The 24,747-nt window shown below is 41.6% G+C and overlaps 4 protein-coding genes across 9 annotated transcripts in view; 1 reads left to right on the top strand and 3 right to left on the bottom strand.

Annotated features, from left to right (window-relative positions):
• Positions 1-35: 35 nt before the first annotated feature.
• On the bottom strand, positions 36-1,634 carry LOC113211062 (glucose dehydrogenase [FAD, quinone]-like). Its single transcript, XM_052270772.1, has 3 exons — positions 1,302-1,634; positions 600-885; positions 36-269 (listed from the first exon to the last, which is right to left on the bottom strand). Exons 1-3 carry the CDS (start codon positions 1,562-1,564, stop codon positions 36-38), a joined length of 783 nt encoding a protein of 260 aa, XP_052126732.1. The 5' UTR covers positions 1,565-1,634.
• Positions 1,635-2,704: 1,070 nt separating this feature from the next.
• Positions 2,705-16,948, bottom strand: LOC113211044 (pre-mRNA cleavage complex 2 protein Pcf11). Of its 2 annotated transcripts, XM_026429283.2 has the most exons (22): positions 16,718-16,947; positions 15,787-15,969; positions 13,194-13,319; positions 12,904-13,119; positions 12,571-12,834; positions 12,403-12,489; positions 11,378-12,317; positions 8,794-8,926; positions 8,281-8,519; positions 8,040-8,200; positions 7,849-7,957; positions 7,523-7,769; positions 7,158-7,439; positions 6,828-7,073; positions 6,371-6,744; positions 6,131-6,262; positions 5,948-6,046; positions 5,613-5,874; positions 5,301-5,527; positions 4,991-5,220; positions 4,626-4,908; positions 2,705-4,547 (listed from the first exon to the last, which is right to left on the bottom strand). In XM_026429283.2, the coding sequence occupies exons 1-22, from the start codon at positions 16,727-16,729 to the stop codon at positions 3,979-3,981; spliced, it is 5,421 nt and encodes a 1,806-aa protein (XP_026285068.1). In that variant the 5' UTR covers positions 16,730-16,947; the 3' UTR covers positions 2,705-3,978. The 2 variants fall into 2 exon arrangements, with proteins under 2 accessions (XP_026285068.1, XP_026285069.1); XM_026429284.2 differs by lacking the exon at positions 5,948-6,046 and having other exon boundaries at positions 16,718-16,948.
• Positions 16,949-17,284: 336 nt separating this feature from the next.
• On the bottom strand, positions 17,285-22,761 carry LOC113211049 (ubiquitin-conjugating enzyme E2 R2). 2 transcript variants are annotated; one of them, XM_026429294.2, is made up of 6 exons: positions 22,596-22,761; positions 22,069-22,415; positions 21,348-21,434; positions 21,150-21,247; positions 20,922-21,056; positions 17,285-20,829 (listed from the first exon to the last, which is right to left on the bottom strand). In XM_026429294.2, exons 2-6 carry the CDS (start codon positions 22,255-22,257, stop codon positions 20,601-20,603), a joined length of 738 nt encoding a protein of 245 aa, XP_026285079.1. In that variant the 5' UTR covers positions 22,258-22,415; positions 22,596-22,761; the 3' UTR covers positions 17,285-20,600. The 2 variants fall into 2 exon arrangements, with proteins under 2 accessions (XP_026285079.1, XP_052126715.1); XM_052270755.1 differs by lacking the exon at positions 22,596-22,761 and having other exon boundaries at positions 22,069-22,558.
• A 73-nt stretch (positions 22,762-22,834) lies between these two features.
• The window catches only part of LOC113211048 (NAD kinase), an 18,986-nt gene continuing 17,073 nt past the window's right edge, over positions 22,835-24,747 (top strand). The window contains exons 1-4 of one of the 4 annotated variants that reach the window (XM_026429293.2): positions 22,843-22,989; positions 23,173-23,346; positions 23,649-23,818; positions 23,927-23,962. In XM_026429293.2, the coding sequence (XP_026285078.1) occupies positions 23,670-23,818; positions 23,927-23,962 (185 nt within the window). In that variant the 5' untranslated portion in view covers positions 22,843-22,989; positions 23,173-23,346; positions 23,649-23,669. Of the gene's footprint in view, positions 22,990-23,172; positions 23,437-23,648; positions 23,819-23,926; positions 23,963-24,747 lie in introns of those variants that run through there. The other 3 variants (XM_026429290.2, XM_026429287.2, XM_026429288.2) reach the window with 3 other exon arrangements.

Below are 24,747 nucleotides of genomic sequence, written 5' to 3'. Positions count from 1 at the left end.
CTCTTCATCACTATAGGTCTCCACCGAGAGGGCTCTCAGACTACAGTACTCACCTTGGCAGCACTGCACCGAGACCCGTCCCTGGTGTTGGCGAGGACGCGCGAGAAGCCCAGGGGCGTGTTCGGATCGTCCAGGTCCACGTTGACGTGGTGGCCTAGCTCGCTGCCGGCCTCGAGGAAGGCGTCGACCAGCGGCGACCGCCAGTTGGGCCGCTGGACGGTGAGGTGCCCTCCGCGGGCGTGGAAGCGCGACCCGGCCATCTCGGGGACCTAGACGAAGGGGAAGAGGACCGGAATGCCGGCTTACGAGTGTTGTAAAACTGAATCCCACGGGTTTTAGCAGATGATACCTTGAATACTTAACACTTTCACTAAATATGACGTTTCAAATGTAACGTTTTTTGTGGCTTCCATTTCGCCGGAAGAAATGTGTTCTTCGCGCAAGAAATTCCCTTGAAGCGTACTTCTTAACACAACGCTTTTCTACTTGCTATAAGGTAAATTTGAGATTTTTCCAGGCACACATTCGTGTGCCAAGAATGGGCATTTCTGGGTGTTCTCTGGCCACCTGGTTTGTGAGTCACGTCGTCTGGGACTCACCTGGTTGTCCTCGGACTTGAGGAAGTAGGGGAGCACGTCCCGGTAGGCCCAGCCGTAGTTACCCTTGGCGGCCCAGTCGTCGTAGTCCTCGGCGCTGCCCTTGGTGTACAGCATGTAGTTGATGACGCTCGTGCCGCCCAGCGCCTTGCCGCGCGGCCACGGGCAGCGCCCGCCCACCATGGCGAGGCAGGCGCCCTCCTGCGGCTCCGTCCGGTAGCCCCAGTTGTAGTCCGTGGACAGCAGGTAGCTCACCAGCACGGGGATGTCCGACAGGTAGCTCTCGTCCCTGCGGGGCGCACCGCAACAAGCTAGAGTAGAGTGACGAGCCCTGCGTGGCGTCCGAAAGCGAAGGGGAGTGAGAGGGAGCTATGGCCCTGCGCGGCGACCTTCTCATTTCCGCTATCACTTTCGGACGCCATGTCTAGGCATCCGATGCTATGGCTCCATGCAGGGCTCTGCGGCACTGGAGCACAACGGCTGTCCACCAAGGGGAACTTTCCTAATTAAAAACCAGCATATACATCCTCAAAAGAAAATCAGGAAAATATCAGAAAATGCCAGGAATAAATAGCAAAAAATAGAAAAAATTACAAATAATCAAAGAAGTCAGATTTAGAAAAAAAAAAACAATAGCAAAGTTGTTGTACGCTTGAATTTAAACTGAGTTACCCTTCGCTGTCCACCTTGTCCGGAATGACTTACTTGCCCGCTTCCAGGAGGAGCACTGTCCAGCCGGGCACCTCGGACAGGCGGTTGGCCACGACCGAGCCCCCGGAGCCGGCGCCGACCACCACGAAGTCGTACTCCTTGAGGATGTGTTCCGTGTCGGGGGGCGTGCCGGGGGGCAGCGGCAGGGTGCGGGGCAGGGCCAGGCGCGCCAGGCGGCCCAGGGCGTCCAGCCACTGCGCGCGGGCCGCGGGGACGCACAGCGCGGCCCACAGCGCCACCGCGAGCACGGTCCTCATCGCCACGACCGGGAGCGGGCGCCGGGCACGGGGGGCGCACCCGCGGTCCGACTGAGCAGAGCGGGGCAGAGCGGAGCAGGGGCAGCTGAGCGAATGAGACTGTCGGCGCCCGCCGTTCCACGCGGCCGCGGCCGACACAGCCCCTCCTGCCGCGCCCCTTGCCTCCTGCGGCGGCCAGCCCCGTGTGGAGCCGCGCCGTTGTCGCGCCCACCGACACGGCCAAAATCAGCCTGATCCGGACCGACTATTTATTGTCCGCTCAGATTCATTCGGCAATATGACGGGAGCTCGGCGCCTGCGAGACTCGGGGTAGGCCGACCCGCAATGCACACAAGCACTGCAGGCAAACTGTTGCCTGCCTATCAGGCGCTACGAGAGCTTGCTTCGGCTGCATTAGCTGAACTTGGCAGTAACGGCAAATGAGTGACGTACTTTCTGGATGATCCCTGAGTAGTTTAACCCACTCACCCCTCACCCTTTTTCCAAACACACACACAGAAAAAATAAAGTGAAAATGACTGCACTTTTGTATCCCGTAGTTTTTCACAAAAAAATTAAAACAAGAAGCACGCCAGAGTATCAAACATGGTTGACACATAGTAATTAATAAACCTTGCTCTTTACTTGTGCTGGTGTGTTGTAATTTGGTAAAGTTCATACTCAACCGGGTGTTAGAGAAGACGTTGGTGCACACGGGTTGCACTATCGCAGGCGCCACGTGTACGTGTAACATTGTGCCAGCCGGTTTAATTGAAATAAAAAAGTTCCTAATAAAAGTTGTAGTATTTATTTTAGTTAGGGTATCGTATTCCCTGTGTAAAACACGCCTGTGAAAGGCGTAGAATCGCCATGAAAGAGAACACCCACTTCCTCCGCCTAGAACTTCCAATCGGTGCGGTACAACCATATTTTGCCCAACTTTTTTTCATTTTTGTGTTCAGTGTAATCTTCTTATACCCCTCAAGGAGGAGAATAGGCCGACCCATCTGTTTCATGAAGTCCATTGAAGGTATTGGTAGCATTATATTGGTTATTGGTGCGCCTCTCTGCGGACGGTCTAGGCGCAGCACGCAGGTCCCTCACTGCCTCGCAGGTGAATATTTCTTTGTAGCGTTGGGGTAAATAATGGCTACGCCCTCGTTCATTTGTACACAAGTGTAATTTATTAGAAACAGTATGTTCACGAAAGTCCAATTCATTAAGTCACTGACAGAAAGTATTAACAGGAGGGCTATTGTACAATTTATACATGGTTTCCAAAAATGAGCGCTTACTCATGGACAGGTGTAAGGCACTTGAATGTAGATAGATTTTTAAATATACATATAATTACAAAAATAACATGAGGTATTTTATCTACCCTCTATATCATTGGCAAACATTACACATAGCGGATGACATAAAAAGAAACACCATCAGTCTTTTAAACACACCAATAAGTTGGTTATTATGCGCCAAAATAATATTAACTTTGAGTGACAAAATTACTCTTTTTCAAAAAAGAAAAAAAAAATACCCTAATGGTCATGCTTTATACTAGACTTCTTGTATTTAAATCAAAATACAAAGAAAGTCACTGCCAAAAGTAAAATACCCGAGTACAACAGTAAAAAAAAAAATCAAAAAAAAAGGGGGAAAAAAAGGATTTGAAAACAGTTTTTAAAGCATAACCGTACTGATGCTCAACAAACAACAAATAGGTGCAGACACAAGGTAGCCCAACAAATGAGACTTAGACTATCTGACAACCTAAAATAGTAGAAAGTCAAAAAAATAATTATTAAAAAAATCAAAACTAAAACAATGGTGATTCAACTGACAAAGACACAAAAGATTTCCAAATTGGGACATTACCTCATACATGATTAGGTCAAACTGCTACCCCACAATAGGATAAACTGCTACCCGAAAATGGGATATGTAATCCTTCCCATTTATCTCCCAAGATGACATATATTAATCTACATCGGGAGGATGTGACGACTAGAACCAATATCCAAAATGGATACATATATATAAAACAAAATGAAAATGAAGGAAAAAGTTCCTTCTAACATTGACAGAGTATGACCGATTATAACAGTGGCATTGGTTAGATAAAATTGATTCATGAAAAGGTGGATTGGCAATCACATATATGTTGTTGTAAGAAGTGCTAATTTCTTAATGATCTTGTGTGATGAAAAGATACAACATCAATGGCACCAGTTTGAAGTTAATTAAAAATCAGGTTACCATTTTCACTGGGTTTTCCCCAAAACCTAAGCCCAGCTATCTGACATAGTCAGAAGGTAATATTCGATGCAATTGTTTAAATGCATAATCCTTGGCATGATAGAAAGAAATATGATTGCACAAACTATCTTGCAACAAAACTCAAGAACGCTTTTTCTAATACTGAAGCTATTAAATATTCACATGAGAGAACACAAGCCAGATGTTTCACTGCCTTTCAGCATAGGGGGCAGTTCTTTTAGTCTGCGTCCTAGGAGCTTAGGTTTAAAAACAACTGGTTTCTCCTCCGAGGGATCTTGCTGGGAGCTGCCTTGACACTCTGCGTCACCATTTTCTTCCTCCCTATCTGACTCATCCTTGGCTTCTTCAGTGGGTTTAACAATGGGTTTTGATATATTGATTTTGATGCGGTTTGGAATGGCTGGAAGAGTGGGTGGAGCCTGAGCTAGTTCAAGATTCCCATCAATAGAGCAAGACACTACAGCAGAAGTAGTGTCAGTAATAGGATCGTGCAAAAGTTTCTCTTCTAGGGTTTTCGGTTCTTCTGCAGATTCAGCTGTGCCAGCTGCGTCACCTGACTCTGCCTCCGTCTCCGCATTGGAGTCCTTCGAGTCCTTCTGCTCTGCATCCCCTTCCACCTCTTCTCCTTCCTGACTCTGCTTTTCTGTCTCTTCTACTTGCTCTTCTTCTTTCAGTTCATTCCCTTCTCCTGAGCTCTCACCCTTTTCATCAGGCTTAGCATCTAGACCTGTAACAATAGAAATACCAATAAATAACCTATTCCAAAACAAATAAAAGTAAAAGTGAAAACTTTTGAAGCATCTACCTTCTTCAGGGTTGATGCTTTGTTCATCATCTAAAATTTCCTGCTTTACTACAGCATTTGTACATTCGGCATCTTCAGAAGGCTTTTCAAGCTCTTGTTTGATTTCTCTTGCCTGTTCCTCCATTTCCACATCATCAGATTTCTCTTCCTTGATTTTCTTGACATCATCATTTGGCTCTTTAGACTTCTCTGTTTCTTCAGAGGGGTTGTCAACAGCTTCTGCTTTAGACTCAGCTTCTTCAACAGGCTCTGTTTGCTCTTCATCCTTTGATTCCACTGACACCTAGAATCAGACAATGATCAGATGTATTAGTAAATGAACCTAGTAACTTAACCTCCGGTCAGAAGGTTCAAAAGACACTTACTCTGTAATCCTTATAGCAGAAGGGATGGTAGGGGAGCCCATCCGCGACCAGGCAGTCCTTCAAGTGCCACTCTTCCTTATCCTCATTGTAAAATTGATCAAAGCGGTCATGGCACAGCTCACAGATTGTGCCTTCAGGGAAATCCTTTGATGGCACGCTTTGAATCTCCTCCTCCTCAACTTCTTCAAACTTGGCAGTCTCTGTTTGTTGAGTGTCAAACCAGTTTTGTGCTGGGGAAAAATGATTTGGGATAAATTAGATATGTTATACAAAAATTATGGCCATAATGAGCACAGCTGATTAATCATACCTTTATCAAGAGTATCATCAATTTCCTCAAACTGAATCCAGTCTGAAACATCATAGTACCATTTTCTACTCTGTGGCTTTCTTTGAGAATCCTTGTCACGGCGATTCTGGCGGAAGTGCCAATCTAAATGGGCGCTATACTTCTCTGTTTGTTCTGGAGGGAAACGTGTTCCACAAGAACTACACTGAATTCCCGAGTACAAAATGTCAATAATTGCTGGCTGGTTACTGAAAGGAAAAAAGAATAGATGGTAATGCAAATCGGTTTAGAAACAAGACAAAAACATTTATTAGGAATAATGCCACAACATACACTTTCAGAGACTTTGAGTCCTTGAAGTCAACTTCATGGATTTTCTTAACATCTTTCTCTTCCTTGATAGCATTACTATCCTTTTTGGCTATGAGCCCAGTGTCATAGAGGCTTTGAAGTAACTTGTGAATATTTAGATCTGTTTGGATGAATGGAATTCCATTTGAACCTGAACTGGTGGTTGCTTCTGGATCACTTGAGGGGAATGTAGCAGTAGATGTAGAGGAATTTGAGGCGGAAACTTCAGCAGCTGCTTCAGGGCCTAAGAAAGTTTATTTTACATTAATAAAATCCTTCCTGCACTCAAAATATTCAATTCAATAGAAAGTACGCACCAGCACCAATATTTTGCCGCATGCCATAAGCTCCTGCCATAGCTTGTGAGGTGGAATTGTAGCCAGCATTATTAGAACCCGGTAGGAATCCACGCAAGGCTAAGAGAGAGAGGAGAGTTTAAGAGTTAGTGGAGCTAGTGAAAAGCAGGGATTACAGGCAGAGGGTCAAGCAATGATGCATACCAGGCTGGAGAGCTTGATACAAATCAGCAGGCATTTGCCTCTCTTCAATTCTTGCTGGTTTTAAAGTTTCGGTGGGATCTCGGCGGCCTTTGAGTTTCATTATCTTCTTAGGCATACCTCCACGGTTTAGCACTACAAATAGAAAATGAATACAAAATTATAGAACCGTTGACACACTACAGCCAATATCAAATTTTTCGTCGCCTCTGCTCCAAGAGCATTTCCCAGTGGTCGACATACCTGCTAGGCCTCCGCGCACTGGCAGTGCGGGCTCATGGTCGGTTTCAGGGATTCTGGCCGGATTACTGGCATGAGGGGTGGGAGCAAGGCTGGGCGCGGAGCCGGGACCAGCCCAGGGCGCTGCCGCGTGCGCTCCCGCTCCAGTGGCCACGCGCGTGGTCTTGCGGAAGTGGCTGCTCATGCTCACGATCTCAACCTCCCCGGGCACCACGTCGGGGGGCAGCTCAGTCAGCCTCATGTAGTGCCTCATGTTGTTGACAGTGATGGGCACGGCGGGACCACCGAACTTGATATTGAAGGGATGGTTGTTGACGAGCACAGTGTCCAAAGCATCAGCAAATTTGATGACGTGAGGCACACCATCAATGTCAAACCTGCACAAGGAAAAATTAGAGATGTAAATTGAAGCCCGGTCCAGATACATAATAATCAGAGTGCACCTTCAAAATTAAAGTACCTTTGAGGTTTAGCATCTAAAAATATGGGAATATAAGTTTCAGCATCAATTATGAGCATAACCCGTCCTGCAACTAGATCCCTGCGTTGAGCTCCAACATGCACTTTGGGAGCATCATTTGACTGGAGCTGAATGGCAAGAACTTCCCCTGTAGCAAGGAGGACCTCTTTGGGCGGACAATTAAACTGGCATTCAAAACCTTCGTCATTGATGTAAAGTTCTCTAGTTGGTGCTCCCAAATGCACACTACAAAAAAAGATTGTTTTGGATTAGATTAAAAGTTAGTTCAGTATTAGTAATCATTTTGAAAATACACGAAATTGTTTATACCTATATGTTTTTCCATTGATGATTACTTCCTTGGCTTGCTCATTAAATGAACAAGAAATGCTTATATCATTAATTATAACAGATGCATCACCCGGATCAAAAGCTATTTCACGTGGGTCATCAGCACTCATCATCGCCACCGCATTTTCTCCATAAAAGCGAATTTCTCTTGGACTACTATCAATAGTAATAGTTTTCATAGGATCATGGGCGATTCTCTCTAAAATGAATTGGTCAGCTGGTGGAAGAGCAATAGTACTATCTTTGAAGCCAGCGCCACCTCTGCAAAATAATAAAAAACAAACAATTACAGTCAGAACTATGCTCCTAAACTGAGATGATAACAACACAATGTTGAAATTAACCTAGAATATCGCCAGGATCCCCTTGGAGGCCCTCTGGGGCCTGGGCCAAGTATAGAACGAGGAGGGCGAATGTAGCCTTGCCCCTGCATAGGTCCAGGCATACGTTGTCCCATGTGACGAGGATGACGACCATCCTGAAGGGCAACTGGAGGTACATCAGGAAGAGGAAGCAGGGGTTTCTTGACCACTCCAGGAGCTGGAAACCTTTCATCAATGTCACCAAATTGCTCCCCATCTGGCGATCCCACTGCAAGAAAAGCAAAACTAATTGAGGAAAAGAGTGGACAGACATTAATTTAGTTATGAAGGCAAGATAATTTACTAACATCCATGTCGGTAATCTTTCTCTTTAGGTCTTCTCTCCCAGCCGTCTCTTCTAGAATGGTCATTGCGCTGAGCTTCACGAATCTTTGCAGTTTCGTGCATGCGAAATACCTGCAGGTTTGGAAAATTTATTTTATAAGGATAAATGTGAAACTTAAATATACAACGTGCATTTTTAAGTCAAGTACAATACCTTCATCTGCACTTGACTATAATCTGCATGAGATATAGTTCCATTTTTATACTGCTCAGTAGCTTGTTTCAAAATAGCTTCAAAATCAGGTTTTGATGTCTCCAGACCATTCATGGGGTTGCGCATGTCTGTATCCTCTCTTAGCCCTAACTCACTTCCTCCTGTAAGGTTTAAGATGCTTGTTAATGCTACAAACATTAAGGTAAAGGAACGCTCAATAGTGTAAAGAATGTTTACATACCAGTCGAGTGTCCCAGTCGGTCGTGTCTTGAAGATCGTGGGAATGCTGGAGACCGGACGACTGCTGGAGACGGAGAGTGTGTTTGTTTGAACTTGGACCAACCAAGGTTGACATCCTTTAGCATGGCTCCCCTCTCTGGTGATGAGATGATTGGAGGTGGTGGAGGTGATGGTGCATCAGATGCCATACCATTGCCTAGATCCATTTGGCGGAGATCAACGTCTTGCTTCCCAAACAACCTGAATTGCAGAACATACATCAATAAACTGATTCAGAAAATAAAAATGAATCATTCGGGGATTTCAAAGCAAAACAGCTTCAGGCAGTTTCACTTTTATCCAGGCAGGGACTTGAAGCTTTTGTGAAGCATGATTTGGTGAAAAATATACTGTGACAAAACCAACTTAAAACATTAATCAATCAATTTTCTTTTCTGTAGTATTTAACAACAGTAATATCATTTTGATTCTTGTCACTTCCACAGAAACCATTTAAACAAAAACCAATACTTACATTTCCATATGTGCAGCTTTATTCTTTTTTGTTGGTGGGTGTCCATCCTCAGGTTCAGCAGAGCGACGTTTCTTTCCTGGTGACGATGGTAAGCAGCGTAGGTCAACATCTTGACTTGCTATTGTTGGTAAAACTGTTGACATATCATGTAACATTTTGGAAAAACAGCTCCAAACAGGAAAACATAATGGAGGACAAAAGTGTGAGGTAAGAATGCAGTATGAAGTGGGTGTAGAGAAATTTCCCCTTTTATTGATTGAAGTTTATTTTCAAGTAATCTGAGACTTTAACCGATATATTAGCATCTGTTTAAAAAACAGTGGTTTCAGGTTTCAACAGGAAAATCTAGTAAAACGGAGGGCAGCATAGCAACAAGAATGTGTGCGCATCTCAATTCTTACTATCTCCTTTCTTGAATTTATGTAAGAACATGTGTTAAAATCTGAATAAGTTTTATCAAGGCCACAAATTACAAGTTAGTTTCTGTAAGATAGCACGATATCTTACAAGAAAACTTGACACAAGAAAAAGCATTGAAGAAAAGAGAAGGTGCACACGCACACACACACGCGCACACATACACATATCAACATAAGTGAACACAGATCAGATAACCCTCTACCATTTCATTTCAACTTTCTCTTCCAGGAAGAAGTCAAACAAATGATAAAATAAACCATCTCCCTCCTTTTTTAAAGCATAAAACCACTTGTAGTGTAGAACAGTTTCTAAGGTAATATTCCTTACAATGTTGAATGAAAAACAATTTACAATATCAGGAATTGTAAGCACTTCTCAGAAAAAGCCATAATAGAATTGCTGCACGAATAAATTATTCCTTATGAAATGCCAACATACATTACAAATAAAACGTAACGGGAGGTTATGGCAACGAGGTCATGACCTACTGACGAAATTGATTAGCAACAATATATTTAAAACAGATACCTTAGCTGCAGGCTGTAATGTATAGTCAACATGCAACCGCTCTCAAACTTTCACAAAAAGTTCAAAGAATGAAGAGTATTTAGGGAGGGCCACAACGCATCTTTGAAGTATGGGACCTATCAACACATAATAAAAATCAAATGATTCGGCCGGAATTTGGAAAGGCATTAAATGTTGCAGTCAACAACAGACTTTGCTGAAATGTTTCATCATATAAATTGCTCACTTTCATGGGCTGTTTATTTGAGTCAAGTGTATGAGTGAATATGACTAATTTATGTACATGTACATGTACAGGAGGGTGACAAACATTCACTTACGAGCTTCTTGATGAAATACGAATAGTACCATATGCTATAATACCAGCATTTCTACAAGAAACATGGAAAATTCAAAATATAGACACTAAAGATAGAGTAACAGTGGCCTAAGTAGGTCATAGGTCATACTACCCTACTCTTCGAGAATCTACCTCTTCTATCTTAATAGACTATAACAATCATGTTACACAAGCGCGACAATCACCTAAGACACGGCAATTTGGGTTGAATGCATATCAATCCCCACTAACTGGAAACAGACACACATTTACAAGACTAACTTTCTGAAACATTGATGTATTGTGCTGTTGAGAAGAGTTGTTTTGTGGCACTTTTTTCAAACAAAAGAGGAAATCTAAAATCAATATTAAAATTTTTTTGTACAATAGTGTTACTCTCCTAGAATGGCTTTTTCTGAGATTCTTGATATGGATGTGTATTTACAAAACGGAAAAAATACCTCAGCAGAACTAGTAGTTTTTTTTTCTTCTTAATTTTACTGAGCCAATTCTGCATGGTCAGAGTACAACAAGTTCATATGATTCAAAGAACAACTGACAAGAATTGCAATCAAAAAACGAAGAAAAACACATGCATGCAGTGCGTATGGTTGTTCCCCCAAACTATCACCAAAATTGGTGTTGGTGGTGGATTACCAGTCGGTGGTGGTGCGAATTGCAAACATCACATTGCTTAACATGAAGGAAATAATGAAAGACTACCGAACAGACTTTTCAATCAATTAAATTTTTTTTACTGATGAACCAACTTGGGTAATGATTGGGGTTATCTGCAAGATGACTGAGAGGTTGTCCAAAGAAATATGGGTAATTATATAGATATTGAAATCACAAGACACTCCACTGAGTATAAATTAAAGGAGTTTCCCCCATTTAGTTTTATCAATTTATTCAGATGAAATTTTTTAGTTGGTTATGGGATCTGTCATGTTAGTTCTGCAAAACAGACTGGATTTTCTGCAAGTATGACATCCTAGTAGCCTGAAACTGTCTATTTCCTTTAAAAGGACTGACAAAGTAAAAATGTATAAGGGAACCATAGGGCCACAGCAAGTTGAAATAAACCATCATCATATGAATGCTATTGAGCAGATTTCAGAGGGGTAAATCTTTGATATTTTTAACAATACAATCTTTTTTAAAGATATGCTATTTTACCTAAACTATGAAATTTATTGCACTAAAATCAATCACATATAATAGGCATTTTGAGTTATCTCAAAGCACACACTGAAATGAAACAAGTCACCCTCACCCACTTGGAGATTTCTATGAAAAAGGCTAATGAAAGCTTACTTTGCTCAGGAGCACCTGCAGATAACGTTGAAGAGCTTGACAGAAGTAACCTGTCAGTGGGATTGGACAGTTGGATCTGCTTCTCTTGAACGGCGCTAAGGCGGAAGTCCACATCGATGCTTCCTGTCGAGCCAACAAGTTCTGGAGATTTTTCGGGAAGGTTTCTTCTGACATAGTTCCGTGATTTATGAGATCCTTTAGTAAAGCTGACAGCCCAGTCTGAACTGTTGGGACCAGATGTACCACCACCACTGTCTTTCGAATCTGATACATCAGATTCTGGGGAATCAGCAAAGTCAGATACAGGCCTATGTCCGGAGTAAGACTTTCTAGGACTAGAGCTACTATCTTTTCTTCTTTCATGTTTTCCAGAGGATTTGCTTGATTTGCTAGGAGACCGACTGCTTGCCGATTTTCGTGGAGATCGGCTACTGCTTGCTTTACTAGGAGATCTGCTACTAGAAGATTTACTAGGAGAGCGACTACTTGTCTTCTTCAATTTGGATACTGTTCGATCCTCAGATTTTCTATTAGACTTTCTACTATCACTGGAGCGTTTATCTCGTTCTTCTCGTCGACTAGAATGTCTACTACTACTTCTATCAGCTGAACTCTCCCTTGAATGATGGCGACTAATTTTAGAGGTAGAATCTTTTTCTGATGACCTCGATCTTTTCTCAGCCTTGACGGTTAGTCTAGGGTCTCGAACTTTCCCTTGAGATTTACTTGAGTCTTCAACAATTACAACTTCTTCCTTCGACACCTTAGAGAGACGAGGGTCCCGCTGAGCTCGCTGATTTGCAACTAGATTTATTAGGGCTGAGCTAACAGGGGCGATTCTCGGCGCATTTGAGGGAATTTGTAGTACACCTAGTGCTGGTTCTTTAACCCTTGTTTCAGCCCCACAAATTTCAGGTGACTTCGTTGAAATTTCTTTAACCTGAAAATGAAAAACTTGGATAACAAAGGTTCGAAAACTATACAGAGTCAAGCGGAAAATCTTTTATTAATGCATTTATACTGACCATAAGGACTTCTTCACTGTTGGGATAAACTGTAGGCAGATCTGGAGTTTTCTCCTTTGTGGAAGTAATGAGTATATCAGAAGAAATCTGAAAACAACAGAAGAAACAATGTAAGGGAAATGTTTTCTGACCGATTTCAGGTATCTTCCCAATGTTAACTCTACAGACCTTTTCCAGTGGTTTGCTGCTGGCTTTCTTCTTTTTAAACAGCTCTTTCTCCTGCTGCATTCGTAAAAGATTTCTCTTCCTTTGCATTAGTTGCTCAAGTAAAACTGCCTCATCATCTGGATGGTCCTTTGGTGGTGCACTAACTTGATGTGGTGTTGATGTTGGCTTCAAAGGAACAGAGGAATTGATGCTCGAAGGCAAAGTTGGGCTGACTCGGCCACCAGCAGCCGGAGGTACATCTGCTACAGGTGTTGTGACTGGGCTCTGAAAAATTTCACAATGTAGAACACTAATATTTGCAGATAAGCATTTCACATAGATATTTGCCCTTACTGGTTTGAAAAATTTGGGGTTGATGTGGATCTTGTGTGGTGCCTGCTGTGAATTAGGAGCAGCTGCCACATACTGAGAAGCAGGAGAGGCAGTGATAGGCCACTTGGGGTCCAGAGTACTAACTTTAACATCCATAGCATACAAGTGCTCCTCAGGAAAAATTTCATTCCATGTTTGACGTAATTTATACATCTGTTGACGAGTCTTCTCATCAACCTGAATAACAGATAAAAATTTAAGAAAGCTACTCAATGTGGGATATAAATTCAGAAATTAATTAATATACATACTTGTTCAAAAACAGTGCTGAAGGACTGTACAATGGTGCGAGAAAACAGGGTAATGTAGACTTTTCCAACATTCTTGATGATGGAATCGATGAGGTACAAGATGGGCAGCTTCACCGAGCTGGGAACCTATGTCACACAGGTGCAAATAATGTGTCACTAACTGCAACCCATCCCAGCTATTTGTACATACTACCACAAGAAGGCAGTTCAACAAACATCACATGGAATTTTAGTGCAGCTCAACACACCACTAGTAATTGGTATTACATTCCCTTAGATCCTTGGTACTGAGCGTATTGAAGTAGATCACACAAAATTTAAATGATCTTCAATTTGTACATGTGGTAAGAAATACTTCAAGACCAAGTTAGTTTGGAATTTCAGATGTGTGAGATGTTCTGTGTGGATTGTTTTGACAAATATCAGCATATGACATGTCTTCTATCCTGTAGGCTTTTTCAAAGAGTTTTAATGTTCAGTTATAAAGTTGAGAAATGTATATAAAATTTACATAATTTATAGAAAAGAACATTTTAGAATCATAAGACCTATCAAAGGCAATGAAATTAAAAATAGGAACATATTACAAACACAAGTTTAAAATTTATATTTTGTCCAATCATACTTTCTTCCATTCACGCAAATAGGACAACAGATAACAAAAAAATAAATAAAATAGGTGTGTCAAATTTTAAGGAAGACACAAATGGTAGAAAAGATCTTTTTTATTCTTAGGTGGCTTACACAAAGCAATCATGACACTTTACAATTTACAGGTATCACAGTTTCTCATGACGTGAGGTAGCACACTCTAGTTTACACACAAAAAAAAGGAAAAAGAAAAAAATAGATTAAAAAAAAATAGGAACCTTATAGCGTCAAATACTGCTAATGGTCAACAGTTGCAAAGACAGGAAACTAAACATAAATTATACTGGAAATGGCTGTTTATACACCTAATGTCAGCTTATTTTAAACTTGAACAATCCCCAGCTTTTGGCTTTGAATAAAACTGTGGAAACAATCTAGTTTACTTAAACCAGATCTCACCAAGCATTAATGACAAAGAAGAAATCAATCATATCAACAGATACCATCTCAATTTAACCATATACAGATATGGACCATAAAAACCAAATAAGACCAAACACTTTTCATGCAAGGGAGGAAAAAGAAACCTAGAACAAACCCAGACATACAACTGCCAAGATTTATGATTTGCCACCAAGCCCCAAAAAATATTTAGTTGATAGCCGAAACTCAAGCACAAAATGGTTTTGATAGTAAAGACGGATTCCCACTGAAGCATTAACACTTAAAAGGCATACCACAAGAACTGTGCTCTAAAGAGAAAAGTGTTCTTTTTCCTTTAATGTTAGTGAACAAGTTTAGAGTTGGCAATCAAAATGCAGTATCCCAGGCCTAGGGTGTTTAAAAACAGAACAATCTAAACTGAACCAGTTGAAAAATCTTTACATGCTTGAGAGTACCCAGTTGCATGGCACCAAACCCTTCCAGATAGTACACAAAGCTAGTTGACTTTTTGTCGCTTAAAATTGACCTACCACAGAAATTAAGGGGCAAAGAGATAAACATGAAAGTATGAGTCCTAATGTTAAGACTTGAAATATCTGGGCAAAAATTAGAAATGCACCCAGGAAATAAAAAGGTCAAAACCCTAAGGTTTGCCCATGTACAGCTGAAGAAACTCAGCTAATTTAAATTGAAAATTTTAAATGTCTAGAAACAAATGGGCTGTCATCTCAACATTTCAGAGAAGATTAAATCTCATCAAACATATAGATCATTCATAAACTAAAAATTTGTATTGCTTATTTCAAGGCTGCTGCACACACTAAACCTAGCACCTTCACCTCAGTTATCTAAATTACATGCCATATTCTGTTTTTAGTAGTATCACATAATATCACAGACTGTTCAGAAAAGACCATTTACAATCTGTAACAAGACAAATCTAATCAAGAGACAAAGGCATTCCACATATAGATGAAAGCAAGCCACACTTAAGCAGTAAGAATAACCAGATAAACCAATGCCCAGCCCTGGCTATTTGCACAGATGCTTAAACACATTGCAAAAATAATTCTTCCGTAAAAACAAGCATCCCATCAGAAAAATAACTCCTTTCCCACCCAAATTTCACAGATGACTTCAATAAAGACGCAAGTTAAAAGAAAAAAGAGAAATTGTCTGATAAACATAAAAATTCCAAAATTTTCCCAACAAGCAGCACTCTTGCACAAGCACACAACATATTCTAATTCAGAAAATTTGAAAACTATAACCCAATTAGTAGCAGTACTAAAAGGGAATAGACATAACTAGTGTACCAAATATCACAGGTAGAATTCAATGAGTCAAAAGATAACTATCATAGTAACCCATCCAGTAAACGTGGCTCATAAAAGCCTATCAATATCTTGACCCCAAACCTGACAAAACTTGCGTAATAGATCCAGAGGCTGTAGGTGGCAAATCACAAGAAATAAAGGTCTTAATCCAGGCAGTATACTTTGGGACCTGTGTTTGTCATAACTAACTACTAATTAATATAGTGGGTAGAAAATAAAACCTTTTGAAGATGATCATCAACTGCTTTAACAATGGCCTCCGCATAATTTAAATAATCTTCGGCAAGCATGGTGAGCGCGTTTATGTGAGGTTTACTGTTCACGGTCAAATCAGCAAGAGAGACAATGTAGGTGTTCACCGCCTCCTGCGCTCCAGATCTTATATCCACTGCCATTCTTCTTGTCTAGAACAAAAGAATGACAAAAGGTAATTTATAATATTGCAGCCACATGTTAAAAATACCATCAAAAGAACCTAACACAAAATATAACATTTGGCCATAAACCAGTTTCGAAAGTGAAGTAAACCAATCTGTACTGTTATAGATGAATTCATTTCATAGCCTGGTTATTATGGTTAAGACCTAGATAGATTTTGAGAATATTGATTATATAATGAGAAACAAACAATCCATGTTATCAATACAAACAGACTAAACACATGTTATTTCTTCGGGCAGAAGAAAATGTATCAAGAACAAATCAAGACGCAAAGGGTCATTTAAAAAAGATAACATTACTAGTTGATTTCATAAAATTTGGTTATGGCCAACAATTTGACCAAGCTCTTAGTGTAATTTAAAGAGAAACAAAGAGGATTAAAATCAACAAGGATTGCCTTGGGAGAACGGAAGGCATATGACACCCAAGAAAATTGGCAAGCCATGGGTAATACAATAAAAATTAAAGTTTAAGCAGAACTAAGAATACAGCTGGTGGCCTGGCCTAGGTAGGTATCTGAAGCTGAGTTGAGGTTAGGTTCTTTAGAACACGACCACTCTGGCTATTAACGGACGTCGCAAGACAAGTAAGATAAAAAAAATTCTCAGGAAGAATGCAGCGTCACTTCGCTAAGGAATACTCATACATCAGAGCATCGCTTAGAATACTTATTTCGAAAAACGCATTTGAGAGCTCAGTGGCTGGTCTTACCTGCCTCATCATCAAGGAAAAGAAAATCCTCAACCACAGTTCATCGCTGAAACCCTCACGCAGTAGACTTCAGAGATCCGCAATCATCACCACAGTTAAAGCACTTTAAAATGGTAAGATCTTAAAAACAAATTATCAACTTTCACGGACGCACAGAAACGAGCAACACGACCGTTTGACGAAACTAGCAGGAAACTTTCAAGAGGAAACCAAACCAGACTGAACTTTCCTCTAAGAGACGCGCTGATTGGTCGACGGCATTCTTCCTGACCAATCAGCGAGCTCGGTAGTTGGCTCATCGTGACGTCATGTCGTGACGAGAGACCGCTCTTCGGGTTTCCCCGTTTCCCCCGCCCCTCGGCTCTCGGGCCCGAGCGAACCACCGAACGCAGTGCACAGGTGAAAAATGGGTTGCCTACATCTTCGGCGACGCAACTCAACTCCTGTGCTGCATGTTTTACTACGAACGAATGCGTCTGGTTCGTTCAACGTCATAAGACATTGTCTCTCAGTAGAGGAGGAAAAAATACGAAAAAAAAAGTTGTAAAAAAGTAAAGGTCTGGAGGGTATCAAATTTCAAACATACTTTATTTTCCCTTGCACAACAGAAACTAATAATGTTCACACCTGATCACTATGATCACAGAATATGTTTTTTAAAATTCTATCCACGTCAATACTTACAAAAACAAATTCGCAGATGTAAGATAAAGTGAGGAGTACACTTCAGAAGATAAAACGCAACTAAACACAATAAACTAGACCAATAATTACAACTTAACAGGATGGTTGAAAATAAAAACAACATAGTTTTTATTAATAATAAAGAGTTATAATTTTGATACTTGTATCTAGAGGCGTAAGTCAAGGTGATTTCCATGTTTATCTCATCACTCCATCAGGTTGTCATGAATAATAAACAAAATTCACTCTTGCAACAAAAAATGTCTGAGTTTACTTGGTCTTTGCACAAAAAAGTTCTGATCACAGTACTTTCAATCTTAATTAATGTGACTTCGTTTTCAAGAATTCGTAAAAGAGAACAATCTTGTAGTCATAACACCTTGCATAACACTGACTTATATGCTGTAGCATGGTATATGGTAAAGTCCAAATACAACACTAGATAATGGAGTGGATGGGAACACCTATACTCAGTGGCACCTTCTGTTTCAAATTGATTAAGGAAATATGGAACACAGCTACAATTGTATTACTCCCATGACTCGTCTGATTTTTCTGATAGGTAAACGACTGTGCTGAGATATGCATGTCACAAAGAAGATCTGAAAATATTTAAGGGGCCACTTCACCATTTAATAACAAATTGTATAGCTAATAGAACACAAATAAAATTTCAAAACACAAACCAAAATGAAAATTAACATAGGGGCTGGCATCAGTGAGTAAAAGGGAAAACATTTTAACAACTTCCACTGATCTTTAATTCTAATCAGAAAACTTTCTAGTATCAAACTGGGATATAGGTACTTGAACATAGTTTATGTTCAGCATGCTGAACAATTGGATGGATTTTGTTGAAATACGAATCGTGAGAGCTAGTACACAGTAAAGTCAGAAAAATCAAAGTCCTGTAAGCAAGTCTGTGTGAAACAAGCATTAAGAGAGCATATACATTCTTATTTTATTATTTACAATGCACATATTGTAACAACTACAAGCAATAAGAAAAAGTAAAAAAGAAAAATTGACTTATTTAACACACTGAATAATTGTACAATGGTAAAAGCACAGAAAATCAATCTTACATTATCCAACATTTAAATGACATTTTTAAAAAAGAACAATGTAGCCTCATATATAAACCAACTACAGCCAATCTTCTGTTCTGTCAAAGAAAAAAAAATGTATCATGAAAAAAATATCTATACAATCATCTGTACACTTTGAGTGACTTAATAGGTAGTTTCAAACACCAACATTCACTTTATCTGGCAGTGGTGAGCTGGTCCTCTGTCCTCCTTTCAATCATTATCATTAGACACAACAATCTTACGTCCAACTTACTTGTACACAAGGCGTTGATAAACAAATGGAAGGAATGTCCCTATTTAACCATGAATGTCTTATCCTATAACATTATCATCAATCTACTGGTACCCAATTTAACCTCGCCCGAACACCAAAAAGAATTTTTATCATTCAAAAGACACATTATCAAAGTAGAATGGTGGTGATTATTAAGCGTAATTAATTAGGGAAAGCGTGCTAGTAAAACATAGGATTCCTAAAGATATTAACTATTGATAAAATCATGTCAATCCATACTTCTAATGTGAGAAGAAAAACTGACACAATTGGCCAAGGACACATGTTTATCAACGCCACAAACCCAATATAGTAAAACTATAACTGTACCAGCACACTGTCAAACCTGTATAAGACAACCCAATTCAATAGTCATGATCAAACCATTCATACTAAAGCAATACAATCACAAATTCTTTTAACTTGGCTCTCAGTTCAAAATAAAATAAAAATAAAAACTTGTCTATCATGCCACACAATACCAATATCACTTATCTGAAGACTTCCAACACACGCCAATATTTTTAAAAATGTAGCAGATGAGTTTGCAGACAAGATCTTTGCTTGGAATTTTGAATTCATAGAACTTCCAGAAGTCCAATGTAAAATTTAATATAGATGGATGGCAAGTAAAAAGAATAAATTTTAGGACAGAATCAGCACACGATTTTTCTAAATCTACAAGAATTACCTTCTATTTCACCAGCACTGAGATCAAATCTTACGCATAGAAATTATTACAGTATGAAAAGATGCAATGCTGTTCTTATCTAAGCAGGGCATCAGGTTTTGTTGTTACAATACCAGAAAAGCCACCCTTAAGTGAATCCTGCTACAATAGGCCAAATACAACAAGCACAAGGTTTACGAAAGACAGTGGAAGAGAACTAACTTTCTATATCTTTTCATCAAAGCACTGAAAAAATTTTGATGTGACCTACTTGTGCAAGAAGAATCCATCAGTAAAAAATAATTAAAAATGAAAAGGTATAGCAAAGATAAAGATGACAGCCAGATAGACAAATCTATTCAATGAAAGATCCTGGTAACGGAGTAAGTAAGACAATACAAGGAAAAATAACAATCATGCTCAACAAATAAGATTACATTATTAGAAGGTAAAAGAATATGATACAGTACACACATAAAGAATTCCGTTTCAATGAATAACAATGTTCCACAAAATCTAACCGGGACAAGAAGGCAATAAGAATAAAATTAAAGAATCATTTCCAGTACAGGTTGGTTGTCATTTGATAACAAATAAATATTAAAAAACTACATTTTTTCAAGAAAATAACAGATAGCATCCAAAAAATCCCATTTTAAACAGAAATTCAATGATTCAGCTTAGGGTTACAATGTCACAAACAAAACATTAATACAAAAAATTAAATACCTACAAATGAATTAAGCAATGTGACAGTTGTGATTTTCCCATCACAAATTTTGAACTTAACTTAAACAATTTAATAATTTAGGATGTCCCAGAGCATCTTCATATCCGATTCACATACTGTTCCACACTATTAATGAAGCAATAGGAATTAATACCATTCAGCATAAAATTAATAAGTAAGGTTACATAGTACAATTCTATGTTGCAACTCAATTCCACAATAAATTACATGACAATCATTAAGTAAATGTCTACAATGTTAAGCATCACAGCATCACAACCCATAAATAAACTTTACACAAACCAACTAAAGAGAGTAAGCACTTGAGTAAATGCTGCTAACATATCAGCAACAATTGAAATCATAGAGAATTCTTTCTTCATCCACAGCAGATGTAAAGGAGAGCCAATGCCTTGAGCAAGTGTTTCTTCAGTTCATGACTCGCCATTGCCACTGTCATCCCCATCATCTCCAGCATCACTGTCACCCATGTCCAAATCATCGTCGTCATCACCAATATCGTAATCATCAACATAAAAGTCAGTCATATCTACTGGTGGTTCAGCAGCCTTGGCTTTTGGTTTGCGGCAGTAGTCTTCTAATGTAAGAGGAACCACAACACCATCTTTTTCTGCTTCAAGTCTTGCGGCTGACACTTGTTTTCTGTGTTAGAATACATGGAGGGTAAGTAGATATAATATTAAAAAGTAAATAGCATTGCTTTCATTTTTATTTTTTATTTCTCCCCGTCATACCTGATAATATTTTCATATTCTTTATCTCTCCCTTTTGAGTCCTTAAACCTGCGATACATCACGGAGGCATCCACATTAGCAGGGCTAGACGTGTTGGGTTCATTCAGTAGCGAGATAACTGATAAGAGAATCGTCCTGTTCAGGAGAGAATGAAAACGTTGATTTCAGTAAAGGCAGATGCCTATTTCAGAAATAGCCAACCCTAGAAACCAACAAGACTGGACATACCTCACGTTTTGAGTAGGATTCCATCTTTCACAAGGCAGCTCACCACTTTGAGGGTCATCTACAGGTGGATGAAGAATAGAGATACAAAGATCTCCATTCTTATAATGAAACAAAAATAAAACAAATAATGTAGTCCTGTGAAAACAAATATACAGGGAGTTTACCAATATGATTGTTCTGATATAGAAAACTACTTACCTCATAGACATTAGGGTGCCAAACTTTAGTAAGAAAGCGTATACTTGGAGGTGAGTACGGGTAATCAGCTGGGAACTTCATGTGAGCCTAAAACAATTGGGAGAAAACTAGTGATATTGATGCTTCATTCTAGTAAATCAACATATTTTAATGACTTAAATTCACACAGAAAATAAAAATAATGCCAGATTCCAAACAGCCTTGACAAAGCATGCTACACAAACAAAAGGACTGAGGAGAGCAAGAAACTAGGTCAAGGTTACAAATATACTTCCTACTACAATGAATAAACATTAAAGTGTGAGAAGCACAGAAAACTCCCAGAGGACAAATGAGTGACAAAAGTGGAATAATAGAGCACCATCACGCTAATTTTGAAAAGAACAGTGAGTCAGCACAAGGTCAAGAGGTAGGTTAGGTTGTCTCAAGAGTTGTACTTTTTGAGGTGTAACACGCAAAGTACGACATCAAATTACAAATCACCCAGGTAAGTGGAATGTGGAGAAAGTGGGAGGAGCAAATTAATCCTTTCATGTCTTATCAACTGGTTGCGCTTCAAAACTGCGAACAAAAGTTGTGGCGGATAAACCACACCAAAGATTCAGGATTTCAATCAAATCTGGGCTTCTTTTCATAGAGGGAGATTTCTTGATATAATCCCAATGACCATCCCATGTCAGACTTGACAGCACAACAATAACAAAGGGTGCTGGGTCCTCACCTTGAAGTAGCCCCCCTGGTAAAGGGTGTCTGGAGGCCCGAAGATGGCCACCTCCCACTCGAACAGGTTGTCCTCGTTGACGAGCTTGACGCGGAAGCCCTCGACGGGCTCCTCCTGGAGGCTGCGGTACTCCAGGCCGAGGGCCCTGACGGCGCTGCCCGTGGGCTGGGGACCTGGCCCTGCCATCATCGTCCACTCTCCTGCCGCGCCAAGGAGAAGCCTGCCAACCTCGACCCTGCTCAGCCTGTGGCTCAGCCTCTGGCGCTCGGCGGCACGATCAGGGGCGTTCGCTTCCACTTTGCTTCCTGCTTCACCCCGAGGAGGGTGTCTCCGCGGTCAGGCCGTCCCTGTCAGCAGAACAACAGGACGGTGCACTCTCGAGTCGCAGTGGCGAGCAATGACAAGAATCCCCCTGACGTCACTCTCTGCACTGGCAATGGATGCTCTGCCAGCCGCCTTGGCCGCTGCTCCTGCCTGTGCACGCGCCGGTGCAGACGAGGCGGCCGAGACAAAGAAAATGATCTCACCAGGATCCGGAGAGCCCCAAGGACGAGAAAATAGCAGCCGTGAAAAGCAAGAGAAATCAGCTGCGATGGCCGTCACAAGGGAAAACGGGTACTCTGCTTTCTAAAGGGGTTTCTCTCATCTTCTTCTTCCGTCTGGCTGCTGAACAGCAGAAGGGTGCAGCCAGCGCGCTCTGTGTGGGGGAGGGAGGAAGCTCGAGAGTGGGGGAGGAAGGAGAAGGACAAGGACTCGGCGGGGAGCGCAAAGGATGGAGGGAGAGGGAAAGGAGAGGAGGAGAAAGGTTTTCCAGCGCGAGGCACACAAGCACGTTCGGCGGCCGTCGACAAGGCGTTCAAATTGCAAAATGCTGGTGCGGAAATGAACTAAGACAACCCGACCCGCTGCGTGTGTCGTATGGTGAGTGAGTATGCTGGGAATGCGTCCGTCCTCGGAAGCCTGTCCTCGATCGGCTCCGTTCGGAGCGACCCCGGGGCGAGCGAGAGGCGAGGGCCCCAGGTGAAAGGGACGGCCACTCTCCTGAAGGTTAGGTTCCGCTGAATGTCATTGCCTCGTTATATTTAGACCTCATCTTTAAAACAGCTGTTGTCGAGCCGCGCGCGTACACGAGGCGCACGTCCCGAGCCAGCCTGAGCTCGCCACTGGCTGCTGCGGCTGCTGCTGCTGCGGCCCGCGCGTCCTGGGGATACCCCTTGCACTTTGGACAGGATCGGGGGCGACATCTCTTTATGCGAGGCGAGGAGGACCAGCATCCGTGTGAGTAGTGATGAACTCCTGGCCCGAGAGCCTGTGGAGCCTGTGGTCCAGGGAATGAGCGCAATGGCGAGGGATCTACAAAGTGTTAAGGTGCTGTCTTGGGCAGTGACTTCCCTCCTTGTCTCTCCATAATACCCCACTTAAAACTTAAGGCAGTGACTTCCCTCCTCCTTTTCTTTCTGTACCCACTTATCTTAAGCAAACTTAGGCGGTGACTTGACTTCCCTCCTTGCAATTCCACATCAACTTGGCCAGTTCTGCCATAAGTGCTCAAATTTTATTGTTGTATGTATTTGTTGTAGGAAGAGGTCAACAGCTCCAACATGCAGGAACCAGAGTTGGATCTCTCTCAAGCTGTGCAGGCTGCCTCAATATGCAATGATGCTCCAACACGTCCAGATGGTGTGGCTGTCTCCTCTGTTCCAAGAAAGTCAATTGTCGCTAAATTGCACGAGAAAATGGGAACATTTAGGTGAGTTACCTCATTTGCTCTTATTCACCTATCTTTTCTGTGGTGATAGTACTGATGGTGGTGGTGGTTTAATGATTGCTTATACTTTTGCCTTTTCCATTCTCAAAGCTCTCGTAAAATTGAGGAATTAAAGAGAGATAGACGGTAAGTCATCTTGTACTTGTTTGTAGTTCATTGGAGGTGATTTTCAGCTCCGTAACAAACGTGAACAAACTGTGATCAAATCTAACAATAGGCCTTGGTAAATTAAGACACAAGACTTTGCAGTTCGTGCTTAAATCTGTCGCTTGATAATGTCTACCATAGCTGCTATTGCTACCTTTGTGTAAGAATGTTGTGTGATTCAGAGGTTAATCAAATTCCGGGAGCTGTCCTCCCCCCTCTCCCTCTCTCTTTCTCTCAATCTTTTTATCAACCCCCGCCATCGGTCCGCTCTCCCGGAGTATCGCCGCGGGCGGCCCATGTCGTGCAGGGGCGGGTCGAGGCCGGCGCACGGGGGGCACAGGAGGGGGCAGCAAGGGGTAGCGACAGCTCATTTCTCAAAGGTCTCGACCCCTGTTTATCACTTTGGATGCGAAAAAGAGGGGGGGAGGGGGGTTTGCAGCGCCATTATGCGTTTATTTGGCTATGCTTTGGATAGTGGGCAGCGAGGAGTATCGACGTGGCGGAAAAGGGGTGGGGGCATGGGGGGGGGGGAGGACAGCGGTTGGGGTATCTGCACGCGCGTGGCGTACCGACGATTGGGGCCTAAGTCGCATCGCCTCGCCTGCTGGTGGCCGTGTGAGTGTGTGTGTGTGTGTCTGTCTGCATGTGTGAGTGCGTGACCATTGCGACGGTGGCAGAGGGCCGCGGCGGGGCCCGCCACGCCACGCCCCGCGCCGCGCCACGCCGGCCTTGCCTATCAGCTGAGCGGGTGAGGGGGGAGTGGG

The sequence above is a fragment of the Frankliniella occidentalis genome, unplaced genomic scaffold (assembly GCF_000697945.3).
Source record: "Frankliniella occidentalis isolate FOCC.00 unplaced genomic scaffold, Focc_3.1 Scaffold137, whole genome shotgun sequence".
Classification (NCBI taxonomy): Eukaryota; Metazoa; Arthropoda; class Insecta; order Thysanoptera; family Thripidae; genus Frankliniella; species Frankliniella occidentalis.
The sequence above is the reverse complement of the archived record's forward strand: the minus strand, read 5'-3'. Positions and strand labels throughout refer to the sequence as shown.

What these genes read in the sequence shown, in the direction of transcription:
- LOC113211044 (XM_026429283.2), bottom strand. An exon ending in CCGACTGGGACACTCGACTG is followed by an intron (nt 8,201 to 8,280) that starts GTATGTAAACAT and finishes TAAACCTTACAG; the next exon opens with GAGGAAGTGAGTTAGGGCTA. An exon ending in GGATCCTGGCGATATTCTAG is followed by an intron (nt 7,440 to 7,522) that starts GTTAATTTCAAC and finishes ATTATTTTGCAG; the next exon opens with AGGTGGCGCTGGCTTCAAAG.
- LOC113211049 (XM_026429294.2), bottom strand. Translation starts at nt 22,257, where the DNA reads ATGATGGCAGGGCCAGGTCCCCAGCCCACGGGCAGCGCCGTCAGGGCC. An exon ending in AATCCTACTCAAAACGTGAG is followed by an intron (nt 21,057 to 21,149) that starts GTATGTCCAGTC and finishes TCTCCTGAACAG; the next exon opens with GACGATTCTCTTATCAGTTA. An exon ending in GAATATGAAAATATTATCAG is followed by an intron (nt 20,830 to 20,921) that starts GTATGACGGGGA and finishes ATTCTAACACAG; the next exon opens with AAAACAAGTGTCAGCCGCAA.
- LOC113211062 (XM_052270772.1), bottom strand. Translation starts at nt 1,564, where the DNA reads ATGAGGACCGTGCTCGCGGTGGCGCTGTGGGCCGCGCTGTGCGTCCCC. An exon ending in CTCCTCCTGGAAGCGGGCAA is followed by an intron (nt 886 to 1,301) that starts GTAAGTCATTCC and finishes TGCGCCCCGCAG; the next exon opens with GGACGAGAGCTACCTGTCGG. An exon ending in TCAAGTCCGAGGACAACCAG is followed by an intron (nt 270 to 599) that starts GTGAGTCCCAGA and finishes CCCTTCGTCTAG; the next exon opens with GTCCCCGAGATGGCCGGGTC.